The sequence below is a fragment of the Lethenteron reissneri genome, chromosome 3 (genome assembly GCF_015708825.2).
Source record: "Lethenteron reissneri isolate LAM-NWPU_2019-01 chromosome 3, ASM1570882v1, whole genome shotgun sequence".
NCBI classification, from domain to species: domain Eukaryota; kingdom Metazoa; phylum Chordata; class Hyperoartia; order Petromyzontiformes; family Petromyzontidae; genus Lethenteron; species Lethenteron reissneri.
In genome coordinates this window covers 11,842,094-11,860,075 of record NC_083781.1, presented here as the reverse complement: position 1 = coordinate 11,860,075, position 17,982 = coordinate 11,842,094, and the positions used below count along the sequence as shown (strand labels likewise).

The 17,982-nt window shown below is 47.5% G+C and overlaps 1 protein-coding gene across 1 annotated transcript; it reads left to right on the top strand.

Annotated features, from left to right (window-relative positions):
- Positions 1-1,272: 1,272 nt before the first annotated feature.
- On the top strand, positions 1,273-17,500 carry LOC133346637 (protein FAM83E-like). The gene is made up of 6 exons (XM_061558363.1): positions 1,273-1,508; positions 3,023-4,293; positions 7,787-7,954; positions 9,623-9,747; positions 12,264-12,540; positions 14,565-17,500. The coding sequence occupies exons 2-6, from the start codon at positions 3,772-3,774 to the stop codon at positions 15,267-15,269; spliced, it is 1,797 nt and encodes a 598-aa protein (XP_061414347.1). The 5' UTR covers positions 1,273-1,508; positions 3,023-3,771; the 3' UTR covers positions 15,270-17,500.
- The last annotated feature ends 482 nt before the right edge of the window (positions 17,501-17,982 follow it).

The window sequence follows — 17,982 nt, the reverse complement described above, 5'->3', positions numbered from 1 at the left end:
TCGTGACGAATTGGCCACGTTCTGGTTACGTGACAACCCTTACTAGTTGGCTGTGTCGGGTGGTGGCGGGTTTTAACGACACATTTATATATTTACGCAATCTAACCCAAAACAACCTCTATTATTATGATTCAGACCTTATTGGTCACCCCGTGCCCTTATCAATCTCAACGTTCATCCTACAATGTCCCATCACAAGGGAGAAACACAATGAAATCGACATTGTTTTGTTTTCCCCCGTATTAAAACGTCTGTACGTCGTATGGACCTGAAAACACAATTTCCCTGTTCAAGAATACGGGGAAAACCCGAATGGCTTGACAACGGTATGGTTGAAATTTTTTTAATTTTATTTAAATGTTATTTTATTTTATTATATATTTTGATTTCATTTTATTATGTTTTATTTTTATTATTTTATTACTTCCCTTCTACGCGACTTTACCGAAAGAACCAAGAAGATGAACGGTATGGTTAAAACATTTTTTATTTTATAATATATTTAAAATTTATTTTAATTTTATTTTATTATGTTTCATTTTTTATTTTTTTATTTCCCTTCGACGTGACTTTACCGAAAGAACCAAGAAGATGGTTGAAAAAGTTGAACCCCAACCCCAAAAGTCCCACGTTCGTGCACGTGGCCACCACCGACCCTGCCCCCCAGGGCTTCAGTGTGTCCGGCGACGGCTCCGCGTGTCGGCTGCAGCGAGACGCGGGCACCCGAAGGCACCGCAGTTGGGACCCCGTGTGGAATGTGAAATGGGAGCGGTGCCCTGAAAGAATTTCATAGAAGCATCGGGCGAGTGACATCCTGTCCGGACCACCACCCCCACGACTGTTGTGGTTGCGGGACGTTTTCGTGGTTCGCTGTCAGTTACGGGACGGTGACGATCGGTCAGACGTGTGGGAGGCATGTGACAACATCCATGGGGCTTCGTAGATTTGAAACTTTCGTGACTGCAAGGATTCGTACTCTTAGTTCTTTCGGTAAAGTCACGTAGGTAAAAAATGAAATTAAAATTAATAAAAAAATAAAATAAAAAAAATCACGACGTTTCGGAGGCAACACAAGCTTCCGTCTTCAGGTGAAACTGTCACAGCAAGGTTTTTTGCTGTGACAGTTTCACCTGAAGACAGAAGCTGTGTTGCCTCCGAAACGTCGTGATTTATAGTTTTTATTTTTTATTAATTTTAATTTCAAAAATCTGTATCAAGGTTTTTTGCTGTGACAGTTTCACCTGAAGACGGAAGCTTGTGTTGCCTCCGAAACGTCGTGATTTTTATTGTTTTTATTTTTTATTAATTTTAATTTCATTTTTTACCTACATGGTGACTTTACCGAAAGAACTAAGAATATAACATACATGAGGCTTCGTAGATTCAAACAAATAAATGTTTTCCGTTCCAAACGCACGTCCGCCCCCCTTTCAACAAACTCGCCAAGTATATCAATGAAATGGCTCAGAAAATGCCATTAGCGTCGTGTGGTGTGTATAAATAACAAGGTAAATATGGGGATACGTATTCTTAGGTTCTTTCGGTAAAGTCACGTAGGTAAAGAACCTAAGAATATGAATACTTGCAGTCACGAAAGCTTCAAATCTAGAATGGCGATATGTCTCCGTCATATATTCGTCCCTCCACTTACACAATCTAAACGTATTTTTCTGCACAAACCATCATCAGACTCACGACTCTAGGAGTGCATTTGTTCAGCACGATTGATTCCAGACAAGCGAATCTCTGGACCGGTTTTCCCACACAGTGCCTCATCAACAATTCTGCTGAAATTATGCAACAATCCGGGTTATTTAAGAAATACTCTTGTATTTTTTGTAGACAGTGCATATTTATTTGATCGTCTGTATACATTATTTACATCTTGACTTAAAGCTTTTGTGACCGCAGGAATTTATATTCTTTGGGTCTTTAACAAAAAACTACGTTTCGATCACAACACAAACGATCGTCATCAGGAGGACGATCGCTTGTGTTGTGATCGAAACGTGGTAGTTTTTGTTATTTTCTTTCAACCTATCTGCGTGACTTTACCGAAAAACCCAAAAAATATTGATGACTTACATGTTATTCAAATGATGTGCTATACTGTTCACTTACCTGCTGTTACACATGGTTCAGAAACATGGCCATTTATGAAAAACATCGACGCACAAATGTAAATGTGCGCAAATAACCATGGACAGATGCATGCCATGGCTTACATTGAGAGAAAGAGGAATGTGTGGATGAGAAACCCTTTTAACAACATCATCCAAACTATGAGGGCGAGCAGGCTTAGGCAAGACATGGAGACAGAAGGTATGACGGACAATGCTCAATTATAATGAAGGAAATCGGTTCCTCCGCAGGTGCTAAGTGAACGATTATATTGCAAGATCGTGAACGGTGGCAGCGGTTTGGGTCTCTGTATCTCTCTCTCTGCGTCTCTGGGTTTACGATATGGTCCAAAGTTTGGATTGCATGGACACAATCGCACTCCGACTGGGGCTTGTCTGTAATTTTCCACAATAGAATTGTAATAATTACCATATTCTAGATTTGAAGCTTTCGTGACTGCAAGGATTCATACTCTTAGGTTTTTTCGGTAAAGTCACGTAGGCTAAATTTTTTAAATTTCTTATTATTATTATTTTACCTACGTGACTTTACAGAAAAAACCTAAGAGTATAATTACCATATTCTCTGAATTATAAGACGCACTTGTATCACCGTTGACACCGGGCACATACTTGCAGTGCGTCTTATAATCGGGAGAATACGATGCACATTTTTTTGTTACTGTTACTGCAATATACACAATGGACAAATCTCTATCTTTACCGAAAGCCATTGTCGTATGTTACCCTACGCCCCAACTGTCATGCCGTTTGTTGCAGTATGCACCCGTGGTCTTAACATTTTTCATTTCTCAGCTCAGCCCTACATGCCCTGCAGTGCCTCCTCCACTCAAAACAGGTTATCCCAGTAATTGCCTTCACCTGTGTGTGTGTGTGTGCAGGGCTGGTGGGTGGTTCACAAAGATTGTGTGTTTGCCTGCTTCACTCAACGAACCCCACGGCAAGGCATGGTTAACTTCAAGAGTGTATCACACTGATTATCAACATCGCTTACTCACACACACACACACAGATAATTGTAATAATTGTATCACACAATTATTAAACAGCAGCAGCAGCAGAAGGCGGGCGCACTGTTCATTCAAGGGTTTTTTCATCTCCAAGATAGTTTGAAGACCTTCAAGGAAGTTGCGTTAATTGACTCACAAACGAAGATGAAGGCAAACATTTGACATTGTTTTAGACAACAGACGCACAGTTTACTTCTTCTTTACTCCAAAGCCAGGTCTGAAAGATAGTTTCAGTCGCGCTCACAGTATCTCACACACGCGCAAACACCGAGGGGCATTTGACATTTTCAAGAGTAAAGTCACGGACGACGACGACTACGACTACTGAACAACAACGGAAGCGCGGTGTTTCGTGCCAAGTCGCATTGGAGAGAGAGAGGAGGGGGAGAGGTTACAAACACTTAAATGTAGTGGCACTCATAATTAATTACACTCTTCTCACATACACACACATCGACAAACATTTGACATTTTATTCAGTCAACAGTCACAACAATTAAACAACAACATCAACAGTAACAGGAGGTGCGCCGTTTTTTGTATCGTGCGCAGCGGTGCTGGAAGAAGGTGGTTGGTGGTGGTGGTTGTTGTTGGTGGTGTTGGTGGTTGACATTCGGGCTATGGCCGAATCTCAGATCGCCTGTTTGGAGGACAATTTCGGCTGGCGTCCTGGCGAGACCCACAAGGAGACGAGCCACAGCGAGGAGCAACGCCTGGCACTAGAAGCCCTCCTCCGTGGTGGGACCCCAGAATACCTGGGCTACACGAACACAGCCAAGGTGAAGCCATTCCTGTCCGACAAGGAACTCGCTCTGCTCCTGCACGAAGGCGATCACACTCGGAGCAAGCAGCGAGGAGGTCACGGAATCTCCTCCGTCGGATCATCCGAGCAGCGTCCGTCGAGATCCGCGTTTGGTTCGCCCACGGACGGTGGAGCAGCTGGTCTGTCCAACACGGGGTCTCTCACCTATTGGCCAGATCGCTCGGATGCACCTGCGCCGGACCTTGAGTTGGGATGGCCGGCGGTGGGCAGGTACCGCGGTGTGACCCGGGTCATGGCAGTCCACGCTCAGCCTCCGCTGGGGCCCAATGCGCCCAGCATCAAGGAGGCCGCACGTGCCATGGTGCAAGGTGCCCATCAGGTGAGGACGTGAAGACGTTTTTGGTGGGGTAGTAGTAGGTTTTTTTTTACCCTTTAAACTGGTACAAAACTGATATCTTTATACAAGGGATCATAGTAATAGGTTTTTACCCTTTCAACTGGTACAAAAACTGATACCTTTATACAAGGCATCATGTTTGCAATAACCATAACACAAGTAGTCAGTGTTGTGGTTATTGTAAACATGATGATTTGTATAAAGGTGTCAGTTTTGTACCATTTACACTATGAGATCTCCTTTGCCAGTGGCAAAATATAGTAATAGGTTTTTACCCTTTTAACTGGTACAAAAACTGATACCTTTATACAAGGCATCATGTTTGCAATAACCTCAACACAAGAAGTCAAAATGCAAACAAAAAGAAACAACTCCGATGATGATGACAGTGCATATCATTATCATCATCAGAGTTGTTTCTTTTTGTTTGCATTTTGACTTCTTGTGTTGAGCTTATTGCAAACATGATGCCTTGTATAAATGTGTCAGATTTTGTACCAGTTAAAAGGGTAAAAACCTATTACTATAGTTTTGTACCAGTTTAAAGGGTAAAAACCTACTACTATATTTTTCCACTGGTAATGGAGGTCTCATAACGTTTGGTGGTAGAGTGGGGTTATTTTGTAACCGTATTATGCGGATTATTAAACGCGCTCCACCCCCCCCCCCCCAATGTAATCGAAGGAAACAATTGAGAGTGTATTTGTGTAACTTTGTTGACACAATGCGCAAAAGTTTGGGGTGCGTCTTATTTTCCGGAGCGTTTTATTACTGGAGTATACTCTTTGTATCTTTCGGTAAAGTCACGTAGGTAGAAAGATAATAGATCATGACGTTTCTGAATTGAGTTTTTCTTGCTGTGGTTGTCCCACCTGATGACGATTTCTTGTGTTGCGATCGAAACGTCGTGATATATTATCTTTCTACCTACGTGACTTTACCGAGATAACCAACGAGTATGGATTCCTGCAGTCACGAAAGCTTCAAATCAAGGTAGTGGGTATGTTTCTCTCCATCTTCGTCAATCCATCCGCCTATCGGTTCGTGTCTTGCCTGTCTGTCCGTTGATGTTTCTACGCGTCCGTCTCTCTGTCCATCTGTTTGTCCGTGTCTGCATCGTTTACTCTCTCCCTTCGTTCATCCGGCTGTCCGTCAATAACGCTGTCCTAAATTTATTCTGCACTTCGTTCCACGAGTCCGTCTAGTTCATTATCCATCTTAAAATCTGTTTTAGCGATCGTTCTGCAAGTCCTCCCGTTAAACAATTAGTCCCTCCTTCCATAACTATGTCCACCTCTCATTTGATTTGTCTGTCCATCATTCTGTGAGTTAGTTGTCCGTCTGTTGTCCTTCCCCCGCACCTCCGATTAGCGCGGTTGGCTACGTACGGCGCGAAAGAAGTTGTACAAGCAATGACGTCTGTCTGTTTATCCGTCTTTCCGTGAAATTTTTCCACCTCTAAACCTATTACCTGCCCGGTTGTTGATGATGTGAGGCTACATTTTCGGCAGTGGGGCAGCACAGCAACAGCATCCGGTGCTGTACTGTCGTGCTATGCTCAAACGCCTGTGCTGTCCGCCTTCACCAACCGATCCTGACCAGCGCAATAAATTGCGGTCAAATAACCCTGACGACCCACACAGCATGGGGGAGGCTTTCATCCAGCGGTGGACTGACAAAGGGGCTCTGCATGTTCTTGGGTTTTTTTCGGCAAAGTCACGTAGGTCAAAAATTAAAATTAAATTAATAAAAGTAAAATAAAAAATGAAATAAAAATCACGACGTTTCGGAGGCAACACAAGCTTCCGTCTTCAGGTGGAACCGTCACAGCCCTACAGCTGTATCAAGCAAATGAGAAATTACAAGAGATACCACTCCGTATATATAATGGTTGAGGGGGGGGGCAGGAACGGCACACTTTTTATTATTATGGGCTCTGCATGGGCCCTCTCGGGTCATGAAGATCGCAGCACATTTTGGCCACAGAAATGGGACGCAAAAGGAACATTCTTCAACTCGCGAATTGACTCCCGAGACGATATGGCCCTCTTGAAAGACTTCCCCCTTCAGTGACCACGTGGCTGAGGAAGCAAATATTGTCAGAGTAACTGAGCCGCCACTGCCGAGATCCAGGGGTTTACGAGTGGCGTCAACCACCCCGTGATTTAAACCGGGCTTTCAAGTGGAGCAACTAAAGTTGACAGTGCCAACCGAGTCAACAGTAACTGCATAAAAAAAGCGTGATGTAAAATGCGTTCTACACTTTGGCATTACAAAAGCCCTAAAGTATTGCAAAATATTAGGCTTGCTTAACCTTTTTTAATTAATTTTTTTTTATAGCAGGGCAAGTTAGAAGTACGGAGCTCATCTTCCCATGGCTACAGAGAGAGAGGGGAGGGGGCAGGAGTGGGGGGGGGGCAGGTGACATGCAGTTATCCCCAGGCCTCTGGTCGCAAAGAGGGCCTTAGAAAGGGCTGAGAACGGGAGAGGGCCTCAGAGTGGCCCTGATCTGGCATGAAGCCTGGGGCCTCCACTACCTCCACTACCCTTTTGGCAGCCCTGCATTGCGTCTTTTCAAGGTTGTTCGCTAAGATGGGGTGGCGGTGGTTACACTGATTTCTAAATGCAAACTCATCTCCAGATGTTGCACAGGGGGAAGGGAGAAATATTACGATTTGTAAATGAAAACCCATCCACCCGCTCAACCGCTCACCCGCCTACTCGCCCACTCACTTCAGAATCAGAAGTCTATTTCCCCTAGTAAAGCCCACTGAAAGCTGACTCGGGTGTGGACCAATCAACTTGTTGTGTTTTTTGTTTGCATTATGACTGCAGGTATTGTGGTCTATGCAAACATGACTCCTTGTAAAAAGGTGTCAGTTTTGTTGCCAGATAGAAGGGTAAAAAAACAATTATCAAAGCCCACTGAGTTAAGAAGCTCTTTGTTAAGTGCGACTCGGGCGGCAGACAACATCGAAGAATTCCACAAGTACACAAATTTTCACTCACACTCACTGGCCCACTCACGCAAGCACTCAACTGTCCACCCACACACTCACTCGCCCACCTACCAAAACACTCACTTCATGCACCCACCCATTTACTCGTCCACCCACTCGCCCACTCTCCCACCCATTCGCCCACTCACACGCCCACGTACTTCAGAATCAGACGTTTATTTTCCCGAATAAAGCCCACTTAGCTAGAAAGCTCTTTGCCAAGGGCGACTCGGCTGGCAGACAACATCACACAGCCTATTCTTAGGTTTTTTTCGGTAAAGTCACGTAGGTAAAAAATTTAAATTAATAAAAGTAAAATAAATAAATAAATTTACCTACGTGACTTTACCGAAAAAACCTAAGAATATGAATCCTTGCAGTCACGAAAGCTTCAAATCTAGAATCACACAGCCTTCCTTTCACTCCGCGTGTTCACGTGCGATGATACCACGCTCCTGCCCGCCCACGTGTTCCAGGTAATCGCCGTGGTGATGGACGAGTTCTCCGACGTGGACATCCTGAAGGACGTGGCGGACGCGGCGGTGAGGCGCCGGGTGCCAGTCTACGTGCTCGTCGACGAACAGAACGTGGCATCCTTCCTCGCGGCGTGCCGAGCCGTGTCCATCAACATCTTTTCCATGCGGGTGTGCACGCGTGCGTGTGTGTGTGCTGTGCTGTGCCGTGCCGTGCCAGCCTTCATAGGTGCTCGATCTTTGTCTATGTGTGTGGGGAGCGTGGTTCTGGCCACTCACCCCTCCTCGTGTGCCGTGCTGGCCGCTAAGAGCACTTGCCCCAAGAGTATGTTGAGACTATATGGGGGATCTTTGTCTTTGTGAGGAGCACAGGTGTGTGAGGAGCTATAGTGATTAGCACGCTGCGCTACGAACCCAGCGACCCCAATTCGATTCCCGCTCACGGCCACTGACAGCAGTGACGATTATCTTAACTGGTCCTGGGCCTCCCCAAGGTCGACTCGGCCTCAAATGAGTACCTGGTGCAATGTGTAAACATCGCCACTGGGGAGACAAAGGCGACCGGGCATGGTGCTGGTCACCCACCCCCTCGTATACCGTGCCGACATGTATAGGGGCTCGCTAACAGCAATTGACCAAAAAGTCTGTTGAGGCCATACGGTGGATCTTTGTCTTTTTCTTTAGGGAGCACAGGTGGTGCAGTAGTTAGCTCGCTGCACTACGACACCGGTCCTCTAGGTGGACTCCGCCTTAAATGAGTTCCTGCGCAGTGCGCAAACATCAGTACTAGGGAGACAAAGGCGGCCGGGCATGGCTCTGGCCACCCAGCTACTCGTATGCTGTCTTGTATGTGTAGTAAGTTCGAGGAGACGATGTCGAAGTTGAGGCACACTCTGTTAATTAACTCCGGGACAGGCACAATAGTTGAAGGGGTATCGGCCCCTTTCACCCGTACTATGGGAAACCCACCCTAGTACTAAGCCCTCTGTCCTGTTCCCCAGTCCTCCTCTACTGGGCTACGGGAGGCTGACTGATCTGGCCCTGGCAAGCACAGATCTCGGCACCAGCTAACCAGCCTTGCCCTGATAAGGGCAGCGGTCTGGAAGCTTTTGGGCCGCGCCGCTGGCTTACCCGGCTCGGCCCTTATAAGGACGGCGAGACCGGGGAGTCCCAGGGCCTAATCTCCGAGTCTTGGATCTTCACTGGTCAGCTTCGTGTCGAACTGCCTCGAGCTCTTTGGGTCTCCACCTTTTATAGGGATCACCTCCGAGGGCTGGGGGCGTGGGCAATAACGGATGCGGACGTCGGTGTGACCACCCGTGTATGTGAGTGCCGACACCCCTGTGTTTGTTGTCCGCCGTTTCTCCCGTAATAATCCCTACATATGTATTGTCATGTGTGGCTGCTGCTGTTGCTGCTGCTGGTGCTGGTACTGCTGCTGCTGGTGCTGCTGCTGGTGCTGCTGCTGCTGTTGCTGCTGGTGCTGCTGCTGCTGGTGCTTCTGGTGCTGCTGGTGGCGCTGGTGCTGCTGTTGCTGCTGGTGCTGCTGGTGCTGTTGCTGTTGCTGCTGCTGCTGGTGCTTCTGCTGTTGCTGCTGCTGCTGCTGGTGCTGCTGCTGGTGCTGTTGCTGCTACTGCTGGTGCTGCTGCTGTTGCTGCTGGTGCTGCTGCTGCTGGTGCTGCTGTTGCTGCTGGTGCTGTTGCTGCTGTTGGTGCTGCTGCTGCTACTACTGCTACTGCTGCTGCTGCTTCTACTGCCGCTGCTGGTGCTGCTGCTGGTGCTGCTGTTGCTGGTGCTGCTGCTGCTGCTGGTGCTGCTGCTGCTGCCTGTGGTGTGCAGAACATGCGCGCTCGCTCCCTCGAGGGCCTCAGCTTCTGTTCGCGCAACGGCGCTCGCATCACGGGCCGCATGCAGGAGCGCTTCATGATCATCGACGGAGACCAGGTGCTCACGGGTACCTACAGGTGCGGCCACCACCACCACCACAGCCTACAGACAACACCGCCACCACCACGATCACCACTGTTACCACCACCACCACAGCCTACAGACAACACCGCCACTGGTTACCACCACCACCACCACCACAGCCTACAGACAACGCTACCACTGCCTACAGCCAACACCACCACGACCACCACTGTTACCACCACCACCACAGTCTACTGCCACCACCACCACCACAGCCCACGGCCACCACCACAGCCGACAACCACTACCACCACTACGACCACTGTTACCACCACAGCTTACAGCCAACACCACCACCAAAACCTATAGCCACCACCACAGTCTACGGCCACCACCACCACCATCACAGCCCATGGCCACCACCACAGCCGACAACCACCACAGCTTACGGCCAACACCACCACCAAAATCTATAGCCACCACCACAGCCCACGGTTAACACGACCACCATCACCGTCACCGCCACCGCCACCGCACGTGTGACAGCTGTCACAGCCACATCACCCTCGCGGGTAGTCCCGCACTGCGGAGGTGAGCGGATGGCAGTACAGCAAGTTTATTAATCTCCATCTGTATTCATCTGTACGGGGATTGCGTGTTACCCCCCCCCCCCCCAATTTTCACGAGAGGGTTTTTTTCCCAGGTGCTCCAGTTTCTTCCCACATGTCTACTAAATAGGGTTAATAGAGTTTAACACGTAGGCTTTCGTGACCAATATCATTCATAATAGAGGGTTTTTTTCTGGTTAGATCGCGTAATTATATAAATGTGCTGTTCCCGGTGGTGGCGGGTTTTAACGACACATTTATATATTTACGCGATCTAACCCCAAAACCCCCCCCAAAAAACCCTCTGTTATGGGGTTAATAGAGTTGGTTAAAACATCGCGATGTTGGGCCACAGAATTTGAGCAACGGTTGGTAGGGCCGGTTCTGGCTGCCTTCCCGCTTATCTGTGTTTCCCTGTGCCTCTCAATCTAACGGAAACTGTGTAGCGCGTAACAAATGTGTGCACTTATTTATTTATCATACATGGAGGTTGAACACCACCACCACGATCACCACACAATTGTGGGAAGTTTTTCATGAGCACAAAGACAAAGATCCCCCCGTATAGCCTCACCAGACTGTTGGGGCAAGTTCTGTTAGCGAGTAACTCTCATGAAGGGCGGCACGGCACACGAGGGTTTGGGTGGCCAGCACCACGCCTGGCCGCCTTTGTCTCCTCAGTGGCGATGTTTACACACCGCACCAGGTACTCATATGAGGCTGAGTCGACCTAGGAGAGGCCAAGACCGGTTCTGATAATTATCACTAGTGTTGGCCGTGAGTGGGAATCGAACACGGGTCGTCAGGTTCATAGCGCAGCGCGCTAATGACTACGCTACTGCTCCCTACAAAGATAAAGACAAAGATCTCCCGTATAGCCTCAGACTGTAGGGGCAAGTGCTGTTAGCGAGCACCTATGAAGGCCAGAACGGTACACGAGAGGGTGGGTGGCCAGCACCACGCCCGACCGCCTTTGTCTCCCCAGTGGCGATGTTTACACACCGCACCAGGTACTCGTGTCAGGCTGAGTCGACCTAGGGGAGGCCCAGGATCAGCTCAGATAATCGTCACTGGTGTTGGCCGTGAGCGGGAATCGAACCTGGGTCACCAGGTTCATAGCGCAGCGCGCTAACCACTACACCACCGCTTCCCCCAGCTCCCCACAAGCATGTACACACACACCATCATCATCCTCATACCTACAGGTGCAGCCAACGCCACTGATTTCTGAGCGACACGGCCACCTAGAATGGCCACACATCCCCGAACAAAAGCCCCTACCAAACGTAGCTGCTGCCCCAAAATTTTGGAACCACCTAATTCCATCTCCTTGGCATCTCCATTCAGCGATCTCTGTCCTGACTTCAACCGACTATTATAATCCCTAAAGTTGAAGTATCAATGTAATTTTAACAATATAATTGCTCTCATTAAGTTGGTTTCATCTTCTTGGTTCTTTCGGTAAAGTCACGTAGAATGGAAATAATAAAATAATAAAAATTAAACATACTAAAATAATTCTCACGACGTTTCGGCCACAATGCAAGCAGCCGTCCTCAGGTGGAGAACAGGTCTGTCGAGAAGACAGAGTTCAGAAGACAGAGTTCAGACGCTGTCTTCTCGACAGACCTGTTCTCCACCTGAGGACGGCTGCTTGCGTTGTGGCCGAAACGTCGTGAGAATTATTTTATTATGTTTTATTTTTAATATTGTATTATTTCCATTCTACGTGACTATTTCGAAAGAACCAAGAAGATAAATCCCTGCAGTCACGAAAGCTTTCAATCGAAATTTAAGTTGGTTTCTTTATAATCCGTAATTTTGGAATGCTTTGCTGTTGTCCTGAAAGAGAGCTTCTCAGCTCAGCTCAGCTGTCTTTCCTCGGAGGGGGAGGAAATAAACTCCTGATTTCTGATTCACTCATCCGCTGTCTTGTTTTACTACCCTCTCATGTCGTCAAGTTTCACGTGGTGGGCATCGCGGATGGACAGACACATCGTCACGGCGCTGTCCGGCCAGGTGGTGGAGACGTTCGACATGGAGTTCAGATTCCTCTACGCGCAGTCCAAACCCCTCCAGGAGAAGCAGCAGCAGCAGCCAGGGGCGCCGGCGGTCGCTCGCCCGCCTCTCCAGCTGCCGATATTCAGCTTCTCCCCTTCGCCGGCCGCGAGGGCACAGGCCGCCACCGCACAGCCGCAGGAACCGGCGCTGCAGGCCACCTCGAAGGCCGGCCTGCAGGTGACGCGTCGGAGTTGTCGACGAGTTACCCATGTTCTTGGTTCTTTCGGTAAAGTCACGTAGAATGGAATAATAAACTAATAAAAATAAAACATGATAAAATCATTCTCACGACGTTTCGGCCACAACGCAAGCAGCCGTCCTCAGGTGAAGAACAGGTCTGTCGAGAAGATAGTCATTCAGACTCTGTCTTCTCGACAGACCTGTTCTTCATTCAGACTCTGTCTACTCGACAGACCTGCTCTCCACCTGAGGACGGCTGCTTGCGTTGTTGTGGCCGAAACGTCGTGAGAATTATTTTATTATGTTTTATTTTTATTATTTTATTATTCCATTCTACGTGACTTTACCGAAAGAACCAAGAAGACGAATCCCCGCAGTCACGAAAGCTTTAAATCGAGAGTTACCCATGGTTATCGACGGTGACATTTGAATGTGCGGCGTAATCGAGGGACTGTAGCGTGGTGGTGTTTGTCTCGGTGCGGCCTGGGACTTGTTGTTGTTTTGCTGCCTCGACCCCCAAGATTGCATTTGGTGTTGACAAATCGTCATGAATTCATGTACTTGTGCAATTTGTACTTGTAGGCTTTATATATTTATTTATTATATAAAGGGCTTGCTTACCTCTTCCCTATCTTGCTCTTACACTATGAGACCTCCTTTACCAGTGGCAAAATATAGTAGTAGGTTTTTACCCTTTAAACTGGTACAAAAACTGACACCTTTATACAAGGCATCATGTTTGCAATAACCACAACACAAGTAGTCAAAATGCAAACAAAAAGAAACAACTCTGATAATGATAATAATATGCACTGTCCTTGAAGTTGATTGGTCCACACCAGAGACAGCTTTTCTTAGAGCCTAGTCTCCATTGGTGTTGGACCAGATGACGCCAAAAGGCATACAACTCAAAAACAGTGCACTCTCAGAGTATTGAGAGCTCGGGGTGAAGCATTTACACTATGAGACCTCCTTTACCAGTGGCAAAATATAGTAGTAGTTGTTTGTTGATGTAACTCGCCGACCCCGTGCCCCTACTGGACATCTGTGGAAAAGAGCTTCACAGCTCATCGGGTTCCTCCACCAGTCTAAATAAAGATTCTGACTCTGTCATGAAAATATCACTGCAAGACATTCCCCTGTGGCGGGGAAACGCCGGCCAGGGGTGAGAAACGATGGTAAAAGTTGCTCTGTACACGTTTTGGACCAGGCCCAAATACGGGCTCAAATCTGTCCTTTTGTGAGTGAGCTCCTAGAAAGCGACAGAGGCATCTTGCAGTGCTGTTTTCATCACATTTTCTCCGCCACGTCTTCAAGTGTTCTCTCAAATTTAAATGCTTTTTTTAAAGAGCTATGCATGTGAAATGAGCATTACTGTAAGACAATGTCACTTAGTCTAGCACACACGATCATACTAAGACCCACGGGTATAGCCTCGTTCGTTGAGGACTGTGCTGTTGGCAAGCACCTATTAAGATCCACACACTCAAAGTCAGGGTGCTTTTCTGTTCAGTTGAGTTGTTCTGGCAGTGCTTATCTCCTGTTTACAACCTTGAGGGGTGTTGACAATTCCACGTTCCTATGGTGGGGGGGTGGGGGCGAGTATATCCATAGAGCAGCCACTGTCTACTTTCCCACGAAGTGGTACAACCTCCTCGTATGGAGCAGGTCGTGGGTTCAATCCCGACCCTGACGTCTGCTGTATATTTGGAGTTTGCATGTCTCTCTCGCTCTCTGTGGCTGGGTGGATTTTTCTCTGGGTCCTCCAGTTTTCCCCTCCACATTTAGAATCAACGTGTGCTCAGAGTATTTGTCCGCTATAAATGTCCGTGTGACAATAAGCCGCTTCGTTGAGCTTTCATTTGTGGCCAAGTCGCATCTAAATAAAGCTGTATATCTTATTAGACTTTACTTGGTAAATAAAATATTTTTTTTAATTGTACAATTTTACAAAAATGTCGAAAAAAAAACCTATTTTCACAACAGACACATTTTTTTCCCCGCCCAAAAACCCCACGCAGGCATTGCCGAAGCTCTTCACGCCGCCCGTGAACCCGCTGTACGCGCTCGTGAAGCAAGGCCACCGCTCTCCGGCCACCCCCCTCGAGCCGCCACCGCCGACGTCGCCCGTGGCCCGCAGCGAGGGCGGCGGGGGCCCCGGCGGGCCCGGCGGCAGCCCAGACTCCCGGCTGCTTCGCAACTCCCAGCTTCTGGCCCAGCAGCCGAGCCGCAGCGTCCAGGGCAACGACGCGGCCAAATCCCGCGAGCAGGACGTCCAGCCTCCGCTGTCGCCGGCCAACGCGGTCGCCCCGGAGGGTGCCGACCGCGAGATCTGCAAAGCGGCGCTGCGCAAGGTGAACCTCCCCGACCACGTCGCTCGCCACAAGGTGGACTCGTGCCTGCTGTTCGAGGGGGACAAGGAGAGGGGCGAGGCGGCGCCTGCACGCAGCGCCATCGAGGAGAGCGCCTTCGCGCTCAAGCGACGGGCGACGCTCTCGTACGGCCCGCTCGCCGCCCAGGAGGACGGCCTCTTCAAGTCGCGCTCCACGTACGACCTCAGTACCGTCGCCGGCGAGCATTTTGATGATGAGGAGGAGGATGATGATGATGAGGAGCCTCCCCACGCCGAGCAGGAAGAAGAGGGCGGCAAGGCGAAGAAGGATGAGGTGGCTGTGGAGAAGGAGAAGGAGGGGACTGGCGCCTCCGTCATCGGCGGCGGGGGATGACTGACGAGCAGCGGCAGACAGAAGAGCAGCCGGGCTCCAAGCGGCGCCTGTCCATCCTCAAGATGATGAAGAGCATCTTCAGGAGGAGCGTCAGCAAGGACGTACCGCAGCGACGCACCTCGACGTTCTACCTGCAGCCGATGACGGCTCCAGAAAACGCTTCGTGAGGAGGACGGAGGAGTCGCAGCCCTTCTCACGTCAAAGAATGAAAGCGGTCTCCGTATATATTAGTAGTTTAGTACATTTGAAAGCTTTCGTGACTGCAGGGATTCATCTTCTTGGTTCTTTCGGTAAAGTCACGTAGAAGGGAAATAATAAAATAATAATAAACATAATAAAATACAAACGTCGTGAGAATTGGATTTGATTATGTTTTATTAATACTATTTTATTATTTCCCTTCTACGTGACTGAACCGAAAGAACCAAGAAGATAGTTTAGTACACTCGGCATTTGCACCATTCCAATAGCACAAGGCTACCACAAAGGTGCTATGTTCACAGATGGATATGGTTAAACCGGTAGGGTACAATATTTCTGTATGGTTTTACCCAATTATGTAATTTTCTGGTTATTCCTCAAATTTAGCCCGTGACGTCGGCACACGTGGCCCCATTCTTTTAAAAATGTTGAAATAACGTCACCACATGGTCTTGTAACGTCCATTGTGAAGTATTTTATGGTTGATACCTGCAGTATTAACTAGGGCGGCCACTTGGTTCGAACCACGGACCTCAGCAACGGCTCGGCCACATCACGGCCCTTGTGAGGCTGTTTGACCTGAAATGTCTCAGAAAAATAAGCTACCTCCTTCGGGTGGATCTGTTTTTTCTTTTTAGTTTGCAACCTCTTGAGAGCAGAATAGGGTAATTTTTTTGGTCGCGTTGTGGTTTAATTTCCATTAGCCTCCCCCCCTCCCTCAATTCTAATGAAATAATTCTGCAAACAGTTTGACTGCTCGCACCTCTCGCTTTTTGCATTTCTTTAAAATGTTAGGGTGCTGCCGTGGTGAAATGGTTCGTAGCACAATGCTGGACTTGCAATCCAGCGGTCGATGGGTTCAATCTCCACGGCAGTTAAAACAATGGGGCAAGTTGTTTAAATCGCTCCCCTGGCCTCTATCCACCGAGCAATGCAAAAAAGTGTGCGTACTCCCACCTCTTCCAAGACGGCTGGCCAGCGTGGAAGAGTAGGCCAAACAGTGCCGGACTAAGCAAGTGCGGGGCCTGTAGCATATGTTATAAAGGGGCCCTAAATTAAAAAAACACGTAAATATTAAAACACAGATTTTTTTACTTGCATAGTAAAGTAATTGTATTTTTCATTTGCTATACAGCCAGATAATGCGACAAATCGCTAGCCTTAAACATCCGGTCGTTCATAAAAGTTGAAGGCGGTATAGTACTATCGTAATAGAGCAAGTGCAGAATCACTTAACCGGAATTGACAGCTTGAAAGCATTTAGTGCAGGGCCTTTGAAAGTGCGGGTCCCGTAGCATCTGTAGCTACTTTTGCGACGAGGATAATCCGGCACTTAGGCCCAAATACTCACTGGAGGGGCTCGCTAGAGCTCCATCTTGTGAAGACCCTTCCACTAACAGTGGCGTGAGCAAAAAATTGCAGGGCTCCACCTTTGCCGTTCAAACTTTAGCTCTTTCTTAATTTGAAAACGAATTCGTGTATTAACCTGTTGGGGTAATGATGCGATGAAACACTAAGGGTAGATAGACATTTAACAGAGCGGATTTAGAAATTTAGGAATTATATTATTTGCTGGAGAAATGTTGCATGTTTTACATTTTTAATATTCTGGATGGATAGAAAGACTTGAAAAAAAGTAAGCTCTAATAAAAGGTTTCTCGTGCTAATTGTTGGATTTTTTCAAATATGTTTCAGCCAGGGACTTGTAAAACCGTGCCCACAGGCACGAGAGTACATCGGTTCACAAAATCCCCAGCGTGCTTTTCCATTTCCCCCTATTGTATATCGGTGGTGTTTAAGACACGAAAACCTTACACACACACAGATTGTACAGTAGTGTTCAACACTTAATCACTTAATTTTATTTGACACTTCTCACTGTGGCTGGGGGGTGGATTTTATTTTATTTCGACGTCTGTATGAGGCTGTGGTTTCAAGCCATGCTGGCACTTGCGTCTCCTTGTAAATCTGATTATGAACTTAAAATCGGTTTTACCAAATACCATCGCTCGCTCTTAATAAAGGAAAATTGTTTTGGCACACAACTGCGCAAGTGAAACGAGTCGTGATTTGTTAAATTGGGTCTTTGTTTCATACCAAAGTGACAGCTTCTGGAAACAAAACAATCATTAGAGAATTTAAGCTATCATCTTCTTGGTTCTTTCGGTTTAGTCACGTAGAAGGAAAATAATAAAAATAAAACATTATAAATAATTCTCACGACGTTTCGGCCACAACGCAAGCAGCCGTCCTCAGGTGAAGAACAGGTCTGTCGGAAAGACAGCGTCTGAATGGCACGGCTGCTTGCGTTGTGGCCGAAACGTCGTGATAATTATTTTATTATGTTTTATTTTGTTTTATTTTATTATTTCCCTTCTACGTGACTTTACCGAAAGAACCAAGAAGATGAATCCCTGCAAACATGACTCCTTGTAAAAAAGGTGTCAGTTTTGTTGCCAGATAAAAGGGTAAAAACCCAATTATCATATTTTGTTACTGGCAAATGAGGTTC